General features: G+C 36.9%; 2 protein-coding genes across 7 annotated transcripts in view; one reads left to right on the forward strand and one right to left on the reverse strand.

The window, feature by feature from the left end:
* Nucleotides 1-3,917, forward strand: part of si:ch211-125o16.4 (neuroblast differentiation-associated protein AHNAK) — a 7,142-nt gene extending 3,225 nt beyond the window's left edge. The window contains exon 5 of the mRNA XM_051868843.1: nucleotides 1-3,917. This exon is cut by the window's left edge and continues 419 nt beyond it. Coding sequence (XP_051724803.1) covers nucleotides 1-3,340 — 3,340 coding nt within the window. The 3' untranslated portion in view covers nucleotides 3,341-3,917.
* A 258-nt stretch (nucleotides 3,918-4,175) lies between these two features.
* On the reverse strand, nucleotides 4,176-15,160 carry edaradd (EDAR-associated death domain). Of its 6 annotated transcripts, none has more exons than XM_051868847.1 (7): nucleotides 14,784-15,160; nucleotides 14,114-14,194; nucleotides 11,132-11,190; nucleotides 10,540-10,582; nucleotides 10,214-10,284; nucleotides 9,753-9,804; nucleotides 4,176-6,694 (listed from the first exon to the last, which is right to left on the reverse strand). In XM_051868847.1, the coding sequence occupies exons 2-7, from the start codon at nucleotides 14,130-14,132 to the stop codon at nucleotides 6,318-6,320; spliced, it is 621 nt and encodes a 206-aa protein (XP_051724807.1). In that variant the 5' UTR covers nucleotides 14,133-14,194; nucleotides 14,784-15,160; the 3' UTR covers nucleotides 4,176-6,317. The 6 variants fall into 6 exon arrangements, with proteins under 6 accessions (XP_051724807.1, XP_051724806.1, XP_051724805.1 ...); XM_051868846.1 differs by having other exon boundaries at nucleotides 10,531-10,582; nucleotides 14,784-15,155; XM_051868845.1 differs by lacking the exon at nucleotides 14,114-14,194.
* Between the last annotated feature and the right edge of the window lie 2,116 nt (nucleotides 15,161-17,276).

The raw sequence follows: 17,276 nt of genomic DNA on the forward strand, positions 1-17,276 counted from the left end.
CATAAACGCTGACCTAAAAACCCCCGATCTAAGTCTGTCAGCCCCAAAGATTAATGGAGAATTTAACACCCCTGAAGTAGACATGACCTTGCCAACAACTGAGCTCAGTGGTCCAAACCTGGACATTGAAACACCAAAAGTGAATATTGAACCTCCTTCTAACAAGTTTAAATTTCCAAAATTAAAGAAAGCAAAAACTACAAAAGTTAAAGTACCAGAGGCGACTGTTGATGCAAATCTAAATGCACCAAATCTTGCACTTTCTGTCCCGAAATTAAATGCAGATGTCAGTGCACCAAATGTTGACATTGATCTGCCAAGAGCCAATCTTGAAGCTCCAGACATAGATATTCAGACTCCTGATGTCAATATAGGTGCTCCCTCTGGCCAAATTGATGTTCATGCTCCATCTGCAAAGCACAAGTTCCCAACTCTTAAAATGCCAAAGCTAAGCTCAAATAAATCAAAGCTGAAAACTCCAGATCTAAATGCAGGGATACAAGCACCAGACATGAACATGTCAGCTCCTAGGGTAGATATGAATCTGCCAAAAGCTGAACTGGAAGGACCTAATCTAGATGTCAAGGCACCAAACCTCAACCTCTCTGCACCAGATCTAGACATTAAAACTCCAGCTGTTGATGTGCAGGCACCAGATATTGACATAGAAGCTCCATCTGGAAAGCTAAAGAAGCCGCATGTTAAACTGCCTAAATTAAATATATCTGGGTCAAAAATTAAAGGTCCAGATGTAGACCTCAATGCACAGGGAGATCTCCAAGCACCAAACCTCAACCTCTCTGCACCGGATCTAGACATTAAAACTCCAGCTGTTGATGTGCAGGCACCAGATATTGACATAGAAGCTCCATCTGGAAAGCTAAAGAAGCCGCATGTTAAACTGCCTAAATTAAATATATCTGGGTCAAAAATTAAAGGTCCAGATGTAGACCTCAAGGCACAGGGAGATCTCCAAGCACCGGACCTAGACCTAAAAGCTCCAGATCTCAGTCTTTCAGCACCCAAAGTGGAAGGCAAATTAACTGGTCCAGATGTGAATCTGAACTTGCCAGATGCTAATATCAAAAGTCCAAATGTAGATCTCAAAGCTCCAGACACTGACTTAAATGCTCCTAAAATAGACATTGATGCCCCCTCCGGCAAAGTCAAGCTACCTCACTTGAAGTTTCCCAAGTTTGGTCTTTCTGGACCTCGGGTTAAAACGCCAAAATTAGATGCACCTGATGTAGATGTGAACATCCCTACAGCAGAACTCAAAGGACCTAATGTAGATGTTAAAACACCTGATCTTAGTCTTTCCATGCCTAAAGTTGAAGGTGACATTTCTGCTCCCTCTTTAGACATTGATTTGCCAAAAGCTGACTTAAAAGCTCCAACTGTGAATATTGGGGGAAAGTCACCAAATCTCTCCACTCCAGATGTAGACATAAACTTGCCAAAAGCAGAGCTTGAAGGACCTGATGCGAACCTAAAAGTCCCAGATGTTGACATTAATGCTACATCTGGAAAATTTAAGATGCCACATTTCAATTTGCCAAAACTGAATCTGTCTGAGCCAAAAGTAAAAGGGCCTGAGCTGGATGCTAATGCAGATCTAGATCTCTCAGCTCCCAAACTTGAAGGAGAATTAACTGACCTAAATCTTCCCAAAGCTGAGATCAGTGTGCCTGATGTGAATGCAACTTTACCAAAAGCTGAAGTCAGTGTCCCCAGTGTAGATGTCAGTTCCCCAGATTTAAAGGCTCCATCTGGAAAGCTCAAACCGATTACGTTTAAGAAAACAAAAGTTGACCTTTCCAGTCCAAAAGTGAAGAGTCCTGGGATTGATTTAAATGCAGAAGCTCCTGATCTCAGCCTCTCAGCTCCAACAGTTGATACAGATGTCAAAGTGCCAGATGCTGATATAAAGCTTCCCACAGCAGATGTTGACATCAATGCTCCCAAAGGAAAGATAAAATTCCCAACATTCAAAAAGTTTCACCTGTCTGGTCCAAAAGTCAAATCTCCTGATGTTGACATTGCTGCTGATGTAAGTGGACCAGATCTAAACCTATCTGCACCTGAGGTCGGTAGTCCTGATGTTAACGTGAGTCTTCCCAATGCTGGGCTTGATGTAGATGTTCCCACTGCTGATGTTGACATCAATGCTCCCAAAGGAAAGATGAAATTCCCAACATTAAAAAAGTTTCACCTGTCTGGTCCAAAAGTCAAATCTCCTGATGTTGACATTGCTGCTGATGTAAGTGGACCAGATCTAAACCTGTCTGCACCTGAGGTTGGTAGTCCTGATGTTAATGTGAGTCTTCCCAATGCTGGGGTTGATGTAGATGTTCCCACAGCAGACGTTGACATCAATGCTCCCAAAGGAAAGATGAAATTCCCAACATTGAAAAAGTTTAACCTGTCTGGCCCAAAAGTCAAATCTCCTGATGTTGACATTGCTGCTGATGTAAGTGGACCAGATCTAAACGTGTCTGCACCTGAGGTTGGTAGTCCTGATGTTAACGTGAGTCTTCCCAATGCTGGGCTTGATGTAGATGTTCCCACAGCAGACGTTGACATGAATGCTCCCAAAGGAAAGATGAAATTCCCAACATTCAAAAAGTTTAACCTGTCTGGCCCAAAAGTCAAATCTCCTGATGTTGACATTGCTGCTGATGTAAGTGGACCAGATGTGAACCTATCTGCACCTGGGGTTAGTGGTCCTGATGTTGACTTGAGTCTACCAAATGCTGGGGTTGATGTAGATGTTCCAGGCATCAATGCTGAAGCTGAGGGCTCCAAGCGTCGGTCAAAATGGCCCTTCAAATGGCGCAAATCTGCTGAATCAAAGGATATGGATATTAACAGTAAAGTACCAGAAGTAGATGGTACCACTTCAGAAATAAAACTCCCCAAAAATATACCCGTCTTCAAGACTCACAGTTTGCCTGCCAGCAACATTGACATTATCTTGCAAGAACGCAGTGGAGCGGTTAACCTCAGTACTGACCCAACGAAAACAATAACTGACACGGCTATCTCTGTCTCACCAATCAAGAAAAATCTGAAAGTTTCATCTCCATCTGTTGGAGTCAATGGACAGACAGTCGCTATAGATGTCCAGGAAAGGCTGAGGTTGTCTAACGCACGTACCACAAGCCCAGATTTCGACATATCTTCAGAACCAGGCAGCCCTACAAAAGTGAACAGAGGAACATTTAAAGTCACAAAGCCTGATGCTGAAAGGGACTATCCGGTAGTTGATACTACTAGCAAGGAAGATGATGCCAAGATGAACCTCAGCTTGAACAACATGCTTTGTTTGACAACAGATTAAAGCTCAAGTAAAACCAGAAGCCTTGTTAGTGTGGTTCCACATCCATTGCATATAGTTAATGCATATGTATAATATGTATAAGAAAAAAAAAAAAAAAAAAAGTATTCCTAACAGTTTACTGTAAAAGCGGAGGAGTACTGATGGAGAAGCATTATAGAATTTGACAGATGTATTATTTTTTTATTCAGTTAAACACATAATTGTATAATAATCTCTTTAAATGTTTAATGATTGTATTGTCTCAAAATGTAAACAAGAACATGAAGGAAAATACACTCATCTGTAATCTATAATTATGTCTATTTTGCCAGTTTTTTTTTAGTAATATATATATATATATATATATATAAAATTGTCTTTTGTTTATACTTTTTCCATACCAGTTTTATAATTGTATTCATCAGTATTGCAAATGAAAAAACAACAACAACTACACAACAAAAAGTCCAATTCTTACACCTATTAAAAACCAAATATATGTGTGGCTTTCTGTCTGTTTCATAAAGCATGTGTCCATTATGTTTGCATAAGGCACAAATCTCTTAAAATACTTTAATAAAGTTTATCATATGAACAACACATGGCTAATTTCTTTTAATGCTCACTTCTGATTTGATTACTATCTCAAGCTGTTATGCTGGATGCCTTAAATATAAACTAAAAAAAGATAAGTATGTGAAAAACAGATGGAGTACCACAGTAAATCATCTACAATGATTTGTTTAGTCATTCACCACTTCTGACATTAACTATGCCAATAGTTCATAATGAATTGTTGATGAAAAACATTTTGTATCTACTGACACTATAAAGATAATTATAACAAATATTCAGGTACTGTGCACATAAAAGTTTTATTTTATACAGAGAACCTCTGATGCACACAAACAGATGTGGCTTTAAAATTCAGACACAGGAAATTAAAAGCACAAAACCAACCACTTTTTAAAGAAGACAAAAAGAATCTTGTTTAGAAGAGGTAATGTTGTCAAAACCAACCCTACTATATGCATTGTAATTGACATTTGACCACGAATTCTGAAACCGCCACAACCTGCATTTTTGAAACTATCAAATACTTTCGATAATTAAATTTAATTTAAAACAGCTCAGACTGTTTAAAGGGTTAGTTCACCCAAAAATGAAATTTCTGTCATTAATCACTCACCGTCATATCGTTCCAAACCCGTAAGACCTTCGTTCATCTTCGGAACACAAATTAAGATATTTTTTTTTATAAAATCAGAGTGTTTTTTTATCCCCCATAGAAAGCAACATAATTACCACATTCAAGGTCCAGAAAAGTAGTAAAGACATTGTTAAAATAGCCATCGGATTTCAACAAAAATATCTTAATTTGTGTTTCGAAGATGAACGAAGGTCTTACGGGTGTGGAACGACATGAGGGTGAATACTTTTTGTGCGCAAAAACAAAACAAAAATAATGACTTTAATCAACAATATCTTCTCTACCCTGTCATTCTCCTATGGTGTTTACGTTGTATAGACAGTGCAGACTTCGGGTTCTATGTCAGAACGCCCACTCAGTATTGGCCGACGCAGTTCACATGAGCAGCACGACTTTCTATGGGGGATAAAAAAAAAAAAAAAACTCTCGGATTTCATCAAAAATATCTTAATTTGTGTTCTGAAGATGAACAAAGGTCTTAAGGGTCTGAGGGTGAATAATTAATGACAGAAATTAAATTTTTGGGTGAACTAACCCTTTAAGCAAGTCCAATCAACTTCCAGATCCATGGTACTCTGCAGTTACACTGCTATTTTTCTGCTCCTTTCTCAGAGACATGCTAAATCTTTCTTAAAGACTCAAGATAACAGGGGGGAAAAAAAATTCATTTTTAAGTGCCATTCATAACATGATATTAAATTCAAGTGCTCAGTAAGCAGTGCAATGGGAATTTGAATATATATCACAATGTTTTAAATTTTGAATCTTTAACTGACTCCTTTACAAACCCTCCCCACAGAACGAGTCTCATTCATAGAACACGAGCAGAACGAATTTCACTATTTTTACATCTTGCATTCAATTCAACAAATGGTTTATAGACAAATTCATGGTTGCATAAATCAGGCCAACAAAGCACACCATCCTGTACCATATACTTGTAGCTAGGACTATAATTAAAACAATGCCAACGGTAAACATCTTTCTTTACCTCATCAATTCTCTTGTCTTTTCTGTTGTTTTAATTTTTATAGACTTGAATCAACAGCAAAATAGCCGTCATCTAAATGCGATTTGGCATTAATCAAAATCATGAACTACCTCTAACCTCATTTTTCCTGGGATATACTGTCAATGCCTTATTGCAGGATTTGATGCAATGAGAAAATATAGGAAGCTGAACTACAGCTGAAATGAAGGAGATTCAGTTCGTGTGTCCTGACCAGCCACTCCTTTGTGAATAATTCATAGACCATTACTAGTGCAGGCAAGACTCAAGGTGAGAAACTGTCTCAAAACTCATTTGGATACTGAGCACAATGACTCAACATCAGAAATGTTACTAATTTAAGGACACTTCATAAAACCACCAACAAGTGGCACAGCACAAGCAGATGGCTGTTTGTATTAAAAATAAATTAAACAGTGTATGACTGGAATGACGTAGAATTTCCAGACAGAATCTAAATGTATAGTCACACCTGAGTGTTCTTGCCATTTCCCCCTGAAGTGCTGGGGCGCCACTGCTTATTTTTGTTGATCACCCTTTAATCACATAGCTAATATCTGTATTTCAAAGATGTGACCCAATGTGTGACACTTGGAGTGATGACATCAGCCAAAAGTTCAAAATAAACTAAGTCCAGTGTACAACCTTGTAAACACTGTCTTTGTACCACCACTGATCACTAGTGTGTTTTCTGGCCTGCTGTCCATCCTTGCAGTCATGAATTTCAGATTCTACGAACACGTTTCATTCATTAAGATCCAGTTATTGCCAAGTCCCAGCTAATGGGCATTCTGCCAGCGTGAGGGCCAGTCGTTCTCCATCCACCTCTGGAGCAATCGCAGCACATCGATGCGCTGGTAAAGCTGGCAAAGTTCAGTGAGCTCCGTCACAGGTTTCTGGTTGTAGCGCAGGAGGAACTCTTGAGTGGGACTGTGGTAGGTGGGACCGTGTGTGCGCTGCTCTAGAAGCGTGAGCTCGTCATAGCTCATCCCCCAGCGGCTTGCAAAGTTCTTCCAGTTTTTGACAGTGCAGTGAGTTGGGTCCAGCTTCAGCCTTAGAGTGTACAGAAGGTCTTCGTCGTTCATCAGGTCACTGATTTTGGGTGGAGGGGCAGAACACAAACACTCCTTACAGGACTTATGTTCTTTACTAAAGTCTAGAGAGTGGGGAATGAAAAGCAGACATTATGAGTGCATAAAGTCCACTGTCAATATATCAAAAAATCTAATTCAACAGTAACAATACCATATAGGCAACACACTTTACAATAAGGTTTCATTTGTTAACATTAGTTAACATGAACTAACAATGAACAATACTTCTACAGCATTTATTAAAATTAGAGTTAATTTCAACATTTACTAATACAATTTTTAAAATCATTACTTTCATACTTTCAAAAAATAATTAATAAATGCTTTAAAAATATATTGCTCATTGTTAGTTCATGTTACCTAATGCATTTACTAATGTTAACAAATAAGACTTATTGTAAAGCGTTGCCATTACATATAATGGGCCAGATTTACTAACAGCTTGCGCCAGCGCAAACTCTCTTTTGGCGTTAAAAAACTACTGTCGGGATTTACTAAAGACACACAGTGCAAAATTTGCACCGAAAAGGCGTGGACTGAGTTGTTTTTCTGGCTGACCTTATTGCATATGCATTTGTAGGAGTTTCCATTTCAGACACCAAATTTATGGGAGGAGAGTATTTAAATGAATCACGCAACGTGATTTACTAATCTTTGCACTCTTCAATTTACTGGTATTTGTGCCATTATTTAACGCCCCAAAAAAACATGTCTTAACCCATTTTGCGACATGACTGCAAGGAACAGAGAGCGCGTGGTAGAAGGGAGAAAATATTTTCCACTCACATTAATTTTTTTGAATGCCAGAATGCCAGAGGAAGACGTTATCCGAACATATCGTTTGCCAAGCCATGTTAGCCTATATATATATATATATATATATATATTACACACAGGCCAACATGGCTTGGCAAATGATATTACACACAGGCCAACATGGCTTGGCAAATGATATTAGGCCTATATATGTGTACATGTTTGTCAGATTACATGCAACAAGTTGTGCTTGTGTCGACCCGCACCTGATGAGAACATCAGCTCTGTTTTTTTGCGTCCCAACGCTAATTTGCACTGCTCTTGTGAGATTGCGTTGGTCATTATGTAAATGATTGTGACTGCGTCTGTGTTCTTTAATTTGCGCGTCAGCAGTAGATTGTGCGCAAAACTTGCCACTCCCATCGGTGCATTTGTGGAATTGCGCTCTCACGCTAATTTGCCCCGTTTAGTAAATCTGGCCCAATATCTAAAATAATCTTAACATATTTTTGATGCACAATTTTAGTTCAATATAGAATTCAGAATTCTGAAGAAATTCCCACCAGGCCTAAAATACTCTGAATATAAACACTTATTATAGGCATACCGTAGTGATTGAGAAGACAAAAACACGGTTTAGAGGATGTACTCCCTCATTATGTAAAAAAAAAATAAAATAAAAAAAAGGTACATAGTGTACCTTTAAAAAGATTAATATTTTTTTAACACTGCTAAATGTACAAATTTCAAAATGGATATCCATTTTCACACTGTATATGTTGTTCAGTAAAGTATTTCTTCAGAATTCTGAATTCTATATTGAAACTTTAGTGTGAATGTGATAAACAAACAGAAGATTACTACACAGGAAAGCAATGTACATGGTAACAATACCATATCAGCGGATTTTAGAAATTGTAAATAACCGGTCAAATGTTCATGCTAATTTGCTTGAATGAATTTGGATTTGCCTTTTCCATCTTCTGGGGCCAGTTGTTCAAAAAGTTTAATCTGGATCAGAATGATCTGGATTTGGAAATCCCATGTTTTGATATCCAGGATCAGGTAATCCATGTCACTTTTGTGCTGGTTTTTCCAAAGCAAAATTGGATTGGATCACCCTGATCCAGATACACACTTTTTCAGATTACCAAATCTGGATTACTAGTGCTTTACGGAGCCCCTAAAGGGACATGGTGATGGAAAAAATATGAGATGGGGAAAAAAAAAAACAAAAACATTTCAATGCCTTTGCGTTCTCTCAAAAGTTTTGCACAGTGTTTAACCGAGAAACTTTGCTTAAAGAACTTTTGATTGGTTCAATGTGCCAATGTACAGTAGTTTGCAGCTGTGGGGATTATTTTATAGCACCAAAATCTCTTTTTTACTTTACAGTAGGTTACCGAAAGGTTAAATATGTAGCCTAATGTCTACTTTTAATTTATTACTTTAAAAGTTAAACTAATCAAAAGCAAAATAAAAAAATGTTTGTGTGTATATAACATGATACAAATGTTGTATTTTTTGACCAGTTTTAAAGTTTTATTACATTTTTGTTCCTGAAATCCATCCTTCTGCTGGGATCATTATAATCCAGATTTTTTGGATCAAAGGTATCCCAATCTTACTAAAAAGTTTTGAACAACACAAACTGATGATTTTATTTATCCAGATCAAAACCAAGATTGGATTTTGTGATCTAATCTGATTTCAGAATCCTTTTTTTCCTTTTGAACAACCGATTTTCAAGATTTGATCCAATCCGATAGCCAAAATATGATCAGATTACTTTTGAACAACTGGCCCCTGATGCTCACTTAAAGCTAATCTTTAAAGCTACACTATGTAACTTTGCATCTTGCGGAAAAACATTATAGCCAGAGCTACTTCTCTCTGTTTCAGCGGTTGTCGTCCCACCAGGCCTAAAATACTCTGAATATAAACACTTATTATAGGCATACCGTAGTGATTGAGAAGACAAAAACACGGTTTAGAAGATGTACTCCCTCATTATGTAAATTAAAAAAAAAAAAAAAAAAAAAAAAAAGGTACATAGTACCTTTAAAAAGATTAATATTTTTTTAACAGTGTTAAATGTACAAATTTCAAAATGGATATCCATTTTCACACTGTATATGTTGTGATCACTTGTAACATATGAAACAATTGATTTGTTTCCTGTTTTTCCTTTGTTTATTTATTTATTTTAGACAAAATGTAATTGTTTATCGGCCATAACATGAAAATAATTATCAGGTCATCGGCCATAATTCCCATACTACGGCATCCTTATAACACTGTGTCCGATATGTGGTGACAGTTGTGTAGTGTATTAAATACTATTATTCTACTATCGACACATACCTGATGAAACAGAAGCAGATGAAATAAATTCAGTAGAGTCATTTTCCACAGGCTGGGTGGTAAAGAAGAGATGTTAAGGCTTATGTATTAAAAGAAGGCTCTATCATGACACTTAACACAAATACACTAAAATAAGTGGTACAGAACAAGTGAATCCACACCCGTAAAGAAAACTCAACTGAGAACATGTGAAAGATGTAGTGGGGAATAACCGCACAGTCCCGATGAGTGGAATAAAATGCAGCCTTTGGCATTTACACAAATACCACATAATGTCTTACACAGCCCACATTATACAACTCTTCAAGAATCAGTACACCACACAGTGTGTGGCTTGGATCTCTAAATAAGGACGTTGTCAGATATGAGTGTGTGACTTCAGCAAATAATGATAGAAAGTGATCAGACCCAACTGTATGCAAGGAAATGATCTCAGGAAACTAAAAGATCACATGACTCACCTGTCGTATTCTGTCCACCGCTGATGACAGATAACCAGGGGGAACAGAGCTGAGCTGTAAGGTTACAGGATCTGTAGAGAAACAGAGGTCACATTTCTATGAATAAATATTTTATTAACACCATGTCTTCATGTCCTATTGAACATGATTATATGGAAAGTGTGGAGGCTGACCAAAAGGTCACCATTCTCAATACCTGAACTGAGATCATCAGAATTGATTAAATAAGCAGACAGGGAAATAAACATTCAGACATGCATGACAGACAACAATCACTACCGAAACAAGCAGCACCAATGTAAATAAACAATAAATACCTCTGATACCTTGTGGATCAGTGACCTGAACAGGGTAATTTGACCTTAGAGACTGAAACAAAGAAAAAAAAACATCAGCAAAGACCCCCAGAGGTCAAACTCACATCACACACATCTGAATCAAGATCTTACAATACACCTTTGTTCCTCTTGCTACATGTTGGGACACATTTGAAGAGAGGAGGCGCGTACAGTGTAGTGAAGGGGGGAAAATTAAACTTTCAGATGTGTGGATAAATGAGCAGGGAACATGCTAGAACAAACCTCAGAGGGTGTCACACAACAATGTAAAAGTGCGGGTTTCAAAACCTGCTCCTCCCATCCAATGCTACTTTGATATCACGCATGAAAATCATGTCTAACCTACATAATCAGTGGCATTTGATCACAATATGAAAGACGACAATGTTTACAACTCGTGTAGTCTGTCATAACAAACCAAAACTAAACATCACATATGATTCAACGAATGCATCAGTGCAGTGGGTATTACCCAACAGCATCAATACATAGCATTCCACCCAATTCTTCTGAATGAGTCAAATAATACATTTACTTAAAAGTACATGAAATGTTTGTTTTGGAAAAATAAAAAGCATACCATATCTGTAATGAAGCTGCTGGGATCAGTGTCCTCTACCGGTTCAGAAGCCACTCTCCCTGCAAAAAAAACCCCCGAAGGTAAAACACCACATCATGTCAACATTGCCGCGTCAATGTTTGTTAATATAAATATACAGAATTTGTGCTAATACATATAAATATTTGGCACAAGAGAAAAGGAACTGGTTGAGACAAACGGTGATGATATGCAAGAACAAATCCACACACTGAGTTCCAAAATCATCAGTTAAACATCTAATTTTCAAAGACATAAAGCACCTGTTATTGTTTTGTCGCAAAAAAGGCTCCTCAACTATTCAAGTTACTTTAAGGGTGCCGTATTCCAAAAAGACGAGCAGTAGCAGTTCACAAACACTTCTCAGAAGCTGTATGACAATTACGGAACCAACAAGCAGCATATAGACATAGACAGGATTGCGAGTAACTGCAAGAGGAAGGAAGTGTGAGAGACGTGTGTGAGTTTTTGTGTGAAAGCCTCTGTGCATGTGTAATTCAGTGGCATCACTGGCATGTGGCAGATTCAAATATAGATCTCTGCTTTCATGGTACAGAGACAATGATGATAGACAAGCAAACTAATCACAGATCGAATGGTGCTTGCCTTAAATATTAAGGTGTTCGCAATTAAATATTGATTAGCTTTGTACAGTCAAGAAAATGTTTCACTTTGTCTGGATAAGCCCCTCCCCTTCAGTCAAATGCAAAACTCACATTCAGATCTGCCTCCATCCAATCAAGAGTAAGTGGACTGAACCAAGATCACACCCTAATTTTAATTATTTTCGATAGTCTGTTTCACTCAGAAATAAAATTTAAGTGAGTTTTTGCTTAAAATGAGCAAAATGATCTGCCAATGGGGTAAGAAAAATAATCTTGTTTTCCATTTGAATAAGATTATTTTTCTTACCCCATTGGCAGATAATTTTGTTTGTTTTAAGCAAAAACTCACTTAATTTATTTATTTTTCTTCAGAAAACAAGATATAATATCTCATGTCATTTTACTTATCTAGTAAATGCTTCTTGATTTAAGAATTTTTAGATATTTTGGACTGGAAACGAGACAAAAATACTAAGTAAGAAAAACATTTTTTTTTTCAGTGAATTGAGCAGTTTAGTCCAAATTCTCTAAAGAGACACAATTAATTTAGGCTTTTATTCACATATAAACATTCATCAGCTGTGGTAAACAGAAGCTCAAGCATGTTTGTTTGACCACTGAGGTTCATTCTCGTGTGTTACGCAGCACATTTGAGCTTCCAAGAGGTTTGTTCTCGCACATCATTCAGGTTCGGTTGAGCTTTATGTTCGCTGATCAATGTTTATGTGAATAAAAGCATAAATTCATTCTGTTCATCATATAAAGCGATGAAGTCTCTTTAGAAAATTTTGACTAAACCACTCAATGCAAATGGATTAGTTTTATGATCTCTTTATGAACTTTTTGAAGCCTCAAAGTGGTAGTCGCAAAGGCAGTCTATGGAAGAACAGAAAGCTCTCAGATTTCATTAAAAAGATCTTCATTTGTGTTCAGAAGATAAACGAAAGTCTTACGGGTGTGGAACAACATGAGGGTGAGTAATTAATGACAGAATTTTCATTTTTTTGGTGAACCATCCCTTTAAATAACACAACTATACTTTATGTATTTATTCTCAATTTATTAACCAATGCCTTTGCTGCTGACCTTTGACGATCCAATTCAACCATACTATAAGCAAAAATGACTTGAGATAAACATCACATTTGGGGTTATTTTTTTTTTGTTTTTATTGCTTAAGTAAGTGTTGAACTTTCTTCCTTCTGTATCCTATTCTTCTGTGATCCAAAATGGCAGCACAGCGGAAATGTTTGTTTGAGCTGCGTCTATACATGCGTGAATTTGCATTTCCTTCAACCTGAGGCTCATTATTTCACTTTTGGTGTGAAACGGGCTTTACATTTGCCAAAAATAGATTTATTTTTTTTGTTATTAAAAAACAAACAAACAAGCAAGCCCAGCCCAGGTGATAAAAAGTAATGTGTTATGTTACTTTTTATCACCTGGGCTGGGCTTACTTGTTTTTTTGTTTTGTTTTGTTTTTTAAACAAACTTTGGGAGTATAAGTTACTAACACAATATTGTAATGCATTACTTATAAAAGTAACTTTCCCCAACACTATGATGTTAGCCCTGAAATTATGACAGCATTGGGTCAATAAGCACTTGGAACAGTCCACGTTCCTGCTAAATAAGTATCCAAAGCATTTTTTTTTAACTTTTATCATTTGTCTCCTTTCCGAGAAAGCATGATTTTCATTATACTGAGTTAGGATAAAGGCAGACATCAGACAGAAAATAATGACTGTCTGTTTCCTATGGTCTGGTGAGGGAAAAGATTGATCATGTTGACTGGTTATCACTCCAGTCTCACCCACACCCACAGACAGCTTAACCTCTAGTTGTACCACACAACAGTGTGTGTGTTGACCACTGCTTCACACGAAAGACACATAATTCAGAGGAATTAGGTTATTTTGGTGTCCTAAACCAGTCCTTGAAGAAAACCTGAGTGTGAAATATAAAGGGTATTTTCTAAGAAATCCCATCAGCAGAAACAGGATGTTGGCTGTTAAGTGATCATGACTACTGCTGAAAGTACAGGCAGGGAAAAAACAAGCAACAAACTCTGATGTAAGCATCAAACCGGAAAGAGTGCCTAGCACCTTGAGCTGATGTTATCTGTGGAAAGATATTTGCACATATTCTGCCCCACTGCAAAAAATACCCAATACTAATAATAATAATAAAAAAAAAAGTTTATGCAAAATTAATTTATATTACTATCTGGTACAAATGTGTTACTCATTCACAATCCAGTGTGTTTCATTTTTTACAGCAGTAAAGAGATAAGCTGATGGACAGATCTATCTACACGTGCCACATTTAGCCCCAGTCAGTACTGCAGACGAATCCAAACCTGTGCAGCCAGCATCCATTCATGAGTGTTTCTGCTCAGCCAGGGAATGCAGAGAGCGTGTAGCTGCATGCTCGGGATGCACTTGAACAGATAAAATGTAAACCACATCATAATATAATCCTGCAGGGCAAAACCCTCTGCACAGATCTTCTTCTGCATGGCCACCCATACACTAACAGAAGCAACACAAATACTGCAGTATAAACCTGGTCGCCTCTACATACAAAAAAGAAAAGACTTTTAAATCAAAACAGTACGTTTTAGTAACTCTAAAGATAAAAATATATTCATAAAAAAAAACAACAACAAAAAAACACTGCATCCATATAGCTGAAGTCACACCATAGACTACTGCCTAAGCAAGTTCAAGTTCACCTAGGTTGCACTTGATGCGTCCCATATATATATAATATATATATATATATATAACCGCATATGGATTTGTCCACTTATGTTTACAAAGCAACTAAAGACCTTACACTGTTCTTTAAAATGTAATAATATGCATCGTTTGCAACTGCATTATTTAGAAAAACTGTAAACCAAGTAGCCTACATAAACACCGAAACAAAAACAATCACTTTGTCCATGACTTTGCCACTCCGGTATAAAAAGCACGTTTTATCCAGGAACAAAGAAAGTTTAGTAAAGATCACAAAGATTTACTTACCAAACGGCTCAGTAAACACCTTCAAACTCGTCATGTTCACTACGATTGTTCCAAACATAGGAGAAGATCGCTGATGACCTTTATACGATTGCTGGATGAAAATGCTGTGTACGGCGCCGGTGTTTACTTCACCTGTGAGCTCGTCTCTGCGCGTGCTGTCCTGGCAGGTATAATCTACACAAAAACCTTCAAACTACCTGAATCAACTTTTCTTGCACAGCATATCAGACATATAACGTTACTTGTGTGACATGAGCTATGTGAGAATAGAACGGAGCGCCTAAGAATCTCTCTCCCACTCAAAGGAAATTGCGTATGTGTACGAACATTTACGCCATAGATAACGCCATATTTTCTCACCTCTGCCTCTGTAGGCTACTATAGCTAAGGTCATTAGTTTAATGATTCCGAGGGAACACAAATATTGAATAGGCATTGTACTTGCTTTGTACAGCAGTCAACATTTGAAGTGGATCAAAAAAGTTCAAGTTGTCCTGAGAAAGTTTTAGGACAACTTTGATGAAAGGTTTTGATCCACTTCAAATGTTGATTACTACATAAAAAATATCTGTCAAATGTAAACATTACACCTTGTTAATGAAAATTATTAAAAAGTTTGAGCAAGATATCTTAACTGTGTGGATAAACAAGAACTATGCATGAATTAACCAATGCACCATAAAGTAAAAATAAAGTATTTTCCTTGCATGTTGAAGTGAGTTCTCAAACATATAGTTAACTAGGCTAATTTGTGAGTAAACTTTATTTTTAACTTGATTTTGGAGGAAATAAAAAATAGCTATAGAGGATCTTAAAGTGAGCAAACTTACCTGTTTTAATAAAAATGCAGCTTCTGTCAGTTATGACCGTTACTATTTACGTTTTATTACTAGTATTTACTAGTTTTACTAGTTTCAATTTAAACTTGTTGCATGACCTATTTCTAACTTTTTGGGCGTATTACCAAAAATAACCCCTGACCCATTATGTGTAATACAGCGGATGGAAAAACCTCCCTCAAAAATAGACTACTAGTTTTAGTGTTTGCGTACTTGTTTAACTATACCTGTGAAGACAAAATGACCTCACTTATATAGTGACATAATAATGACGACTAGTGAGGACATTTTATTGGTCCTCCTCACTACTTAAAAAGGCTTATAAATCGGCCAAAACATGTTATTTACATCTAGTGTTTTGCACATGTTTCTATGTTGGGTAGGCTTAGGGGTTTGGGTTGGGTTAGACCATAGAAAATATCATTAACCTGATATAAGTATAGGTTTTTCAGGTAAACCCCTTGTAATGGGGAAAAGCCAATGTGTGTGTGTGTGTGTGTGTGTGTGTGTGTGTGTGTGCTTGTTTTGACTGTGAGGATCAAATGTCCTCACTAGTTAAAAAGACTTATAAATCAACCAAAAGAAGTTTTTATTTAAATCTAGTGTTTTGCACACGTTTCTGTGATGGGTAGGTTTAGGAGTAGGGGTTGGGTTAAGTGATAGAAAATATCATTGACCTGATATAAAATCAATGGAAGTCTATGCAACGTCTTTTTTAAGATAGCAAAAAAATCTCTGTGTGTGTATTTCAGAATGTCACCACTGTGGGTCGCTATAAGCCCGTGGTCTGAAAAAAACAAAACAAAACAATATTTGCCTAATAATTTCTGCTAAGAATGACAGAGAGAATTGTTTCGCCAAGCTCTGGGTTGATTATTATCTGCAAGGATAACATTTTGACAGAGTACCCAGAGAAGAATTAGGTTTGATTAGGTTTGACTAATTAATCAGATTGATTGATTTCAACTAAATATAATTAAAAGTAGGCTTTTAGAAAAAGGGCGCATGCTAAGATCACCCATGTTGCATGTTAATTTTACATTTGAATAGCGCAGAGCAGAATAGTGTACTTATAGTAATATTATGTAGAAGAGTGACAGAGGAAAACAGTGGTAGAGGAAAATAGTGACAGAGCGGAAAATAGTGTTCTACTTCTAGAATAGAGCACAGTAGTGTTACATTTAGAATAAAGACAGAGCAGAATAGTGTTATACATGTAGAATAGTGACAGAACACATTAGTGTTCTATATACAGAATAGTGACAAAGCAAGACCATATTTTGTGCTTAAAGAGATTCTCTGCATTAATGTGAGTAAACAATTATTTCGACTCCTCAAGCTCAGTTTGGTTATTTCATCTCTTTTTTCCCTCTCATCCTCTATAAATGTTAATGTTGGCTTCACTTCATTGAGGTGAAGTATTAGATGTATCCATGTAGAAAGAGGACATTAATACACTTCTTGGAAAGCGTCAACCAGAATAATTAGCTGCTCGCTATGTACTAAGTGCTTCATTGTTTAAAATGGCAGGCCATGGTGTGATATACAGCCACGCAATGTCCTGTTTTCATTCTTGATATGGTCCGTTAAACAACAGAGGGTTCGAGAAGAGGGACAACCTAAATGAAAAGCGAGCGGCTACTGTTAATCATGT

This window comes from Ctenopharyngodon idella, chromosome 17 (assembly GCF_019924925.1).
Source record: "Ctenopharyngodon idella isolate HZGC_01 chromosome 17, HZGC01, whole genome shotgun sequence".
In the NCBI taxonomy this organism is placed as follows: domain Eukaryota; kingdom Metazoa; phylum Chordata; class Actinopteri; order Cypriniformes; family Xenocyprididae; genus Ctenopharyngodon; species Ctenopharyngodon idella.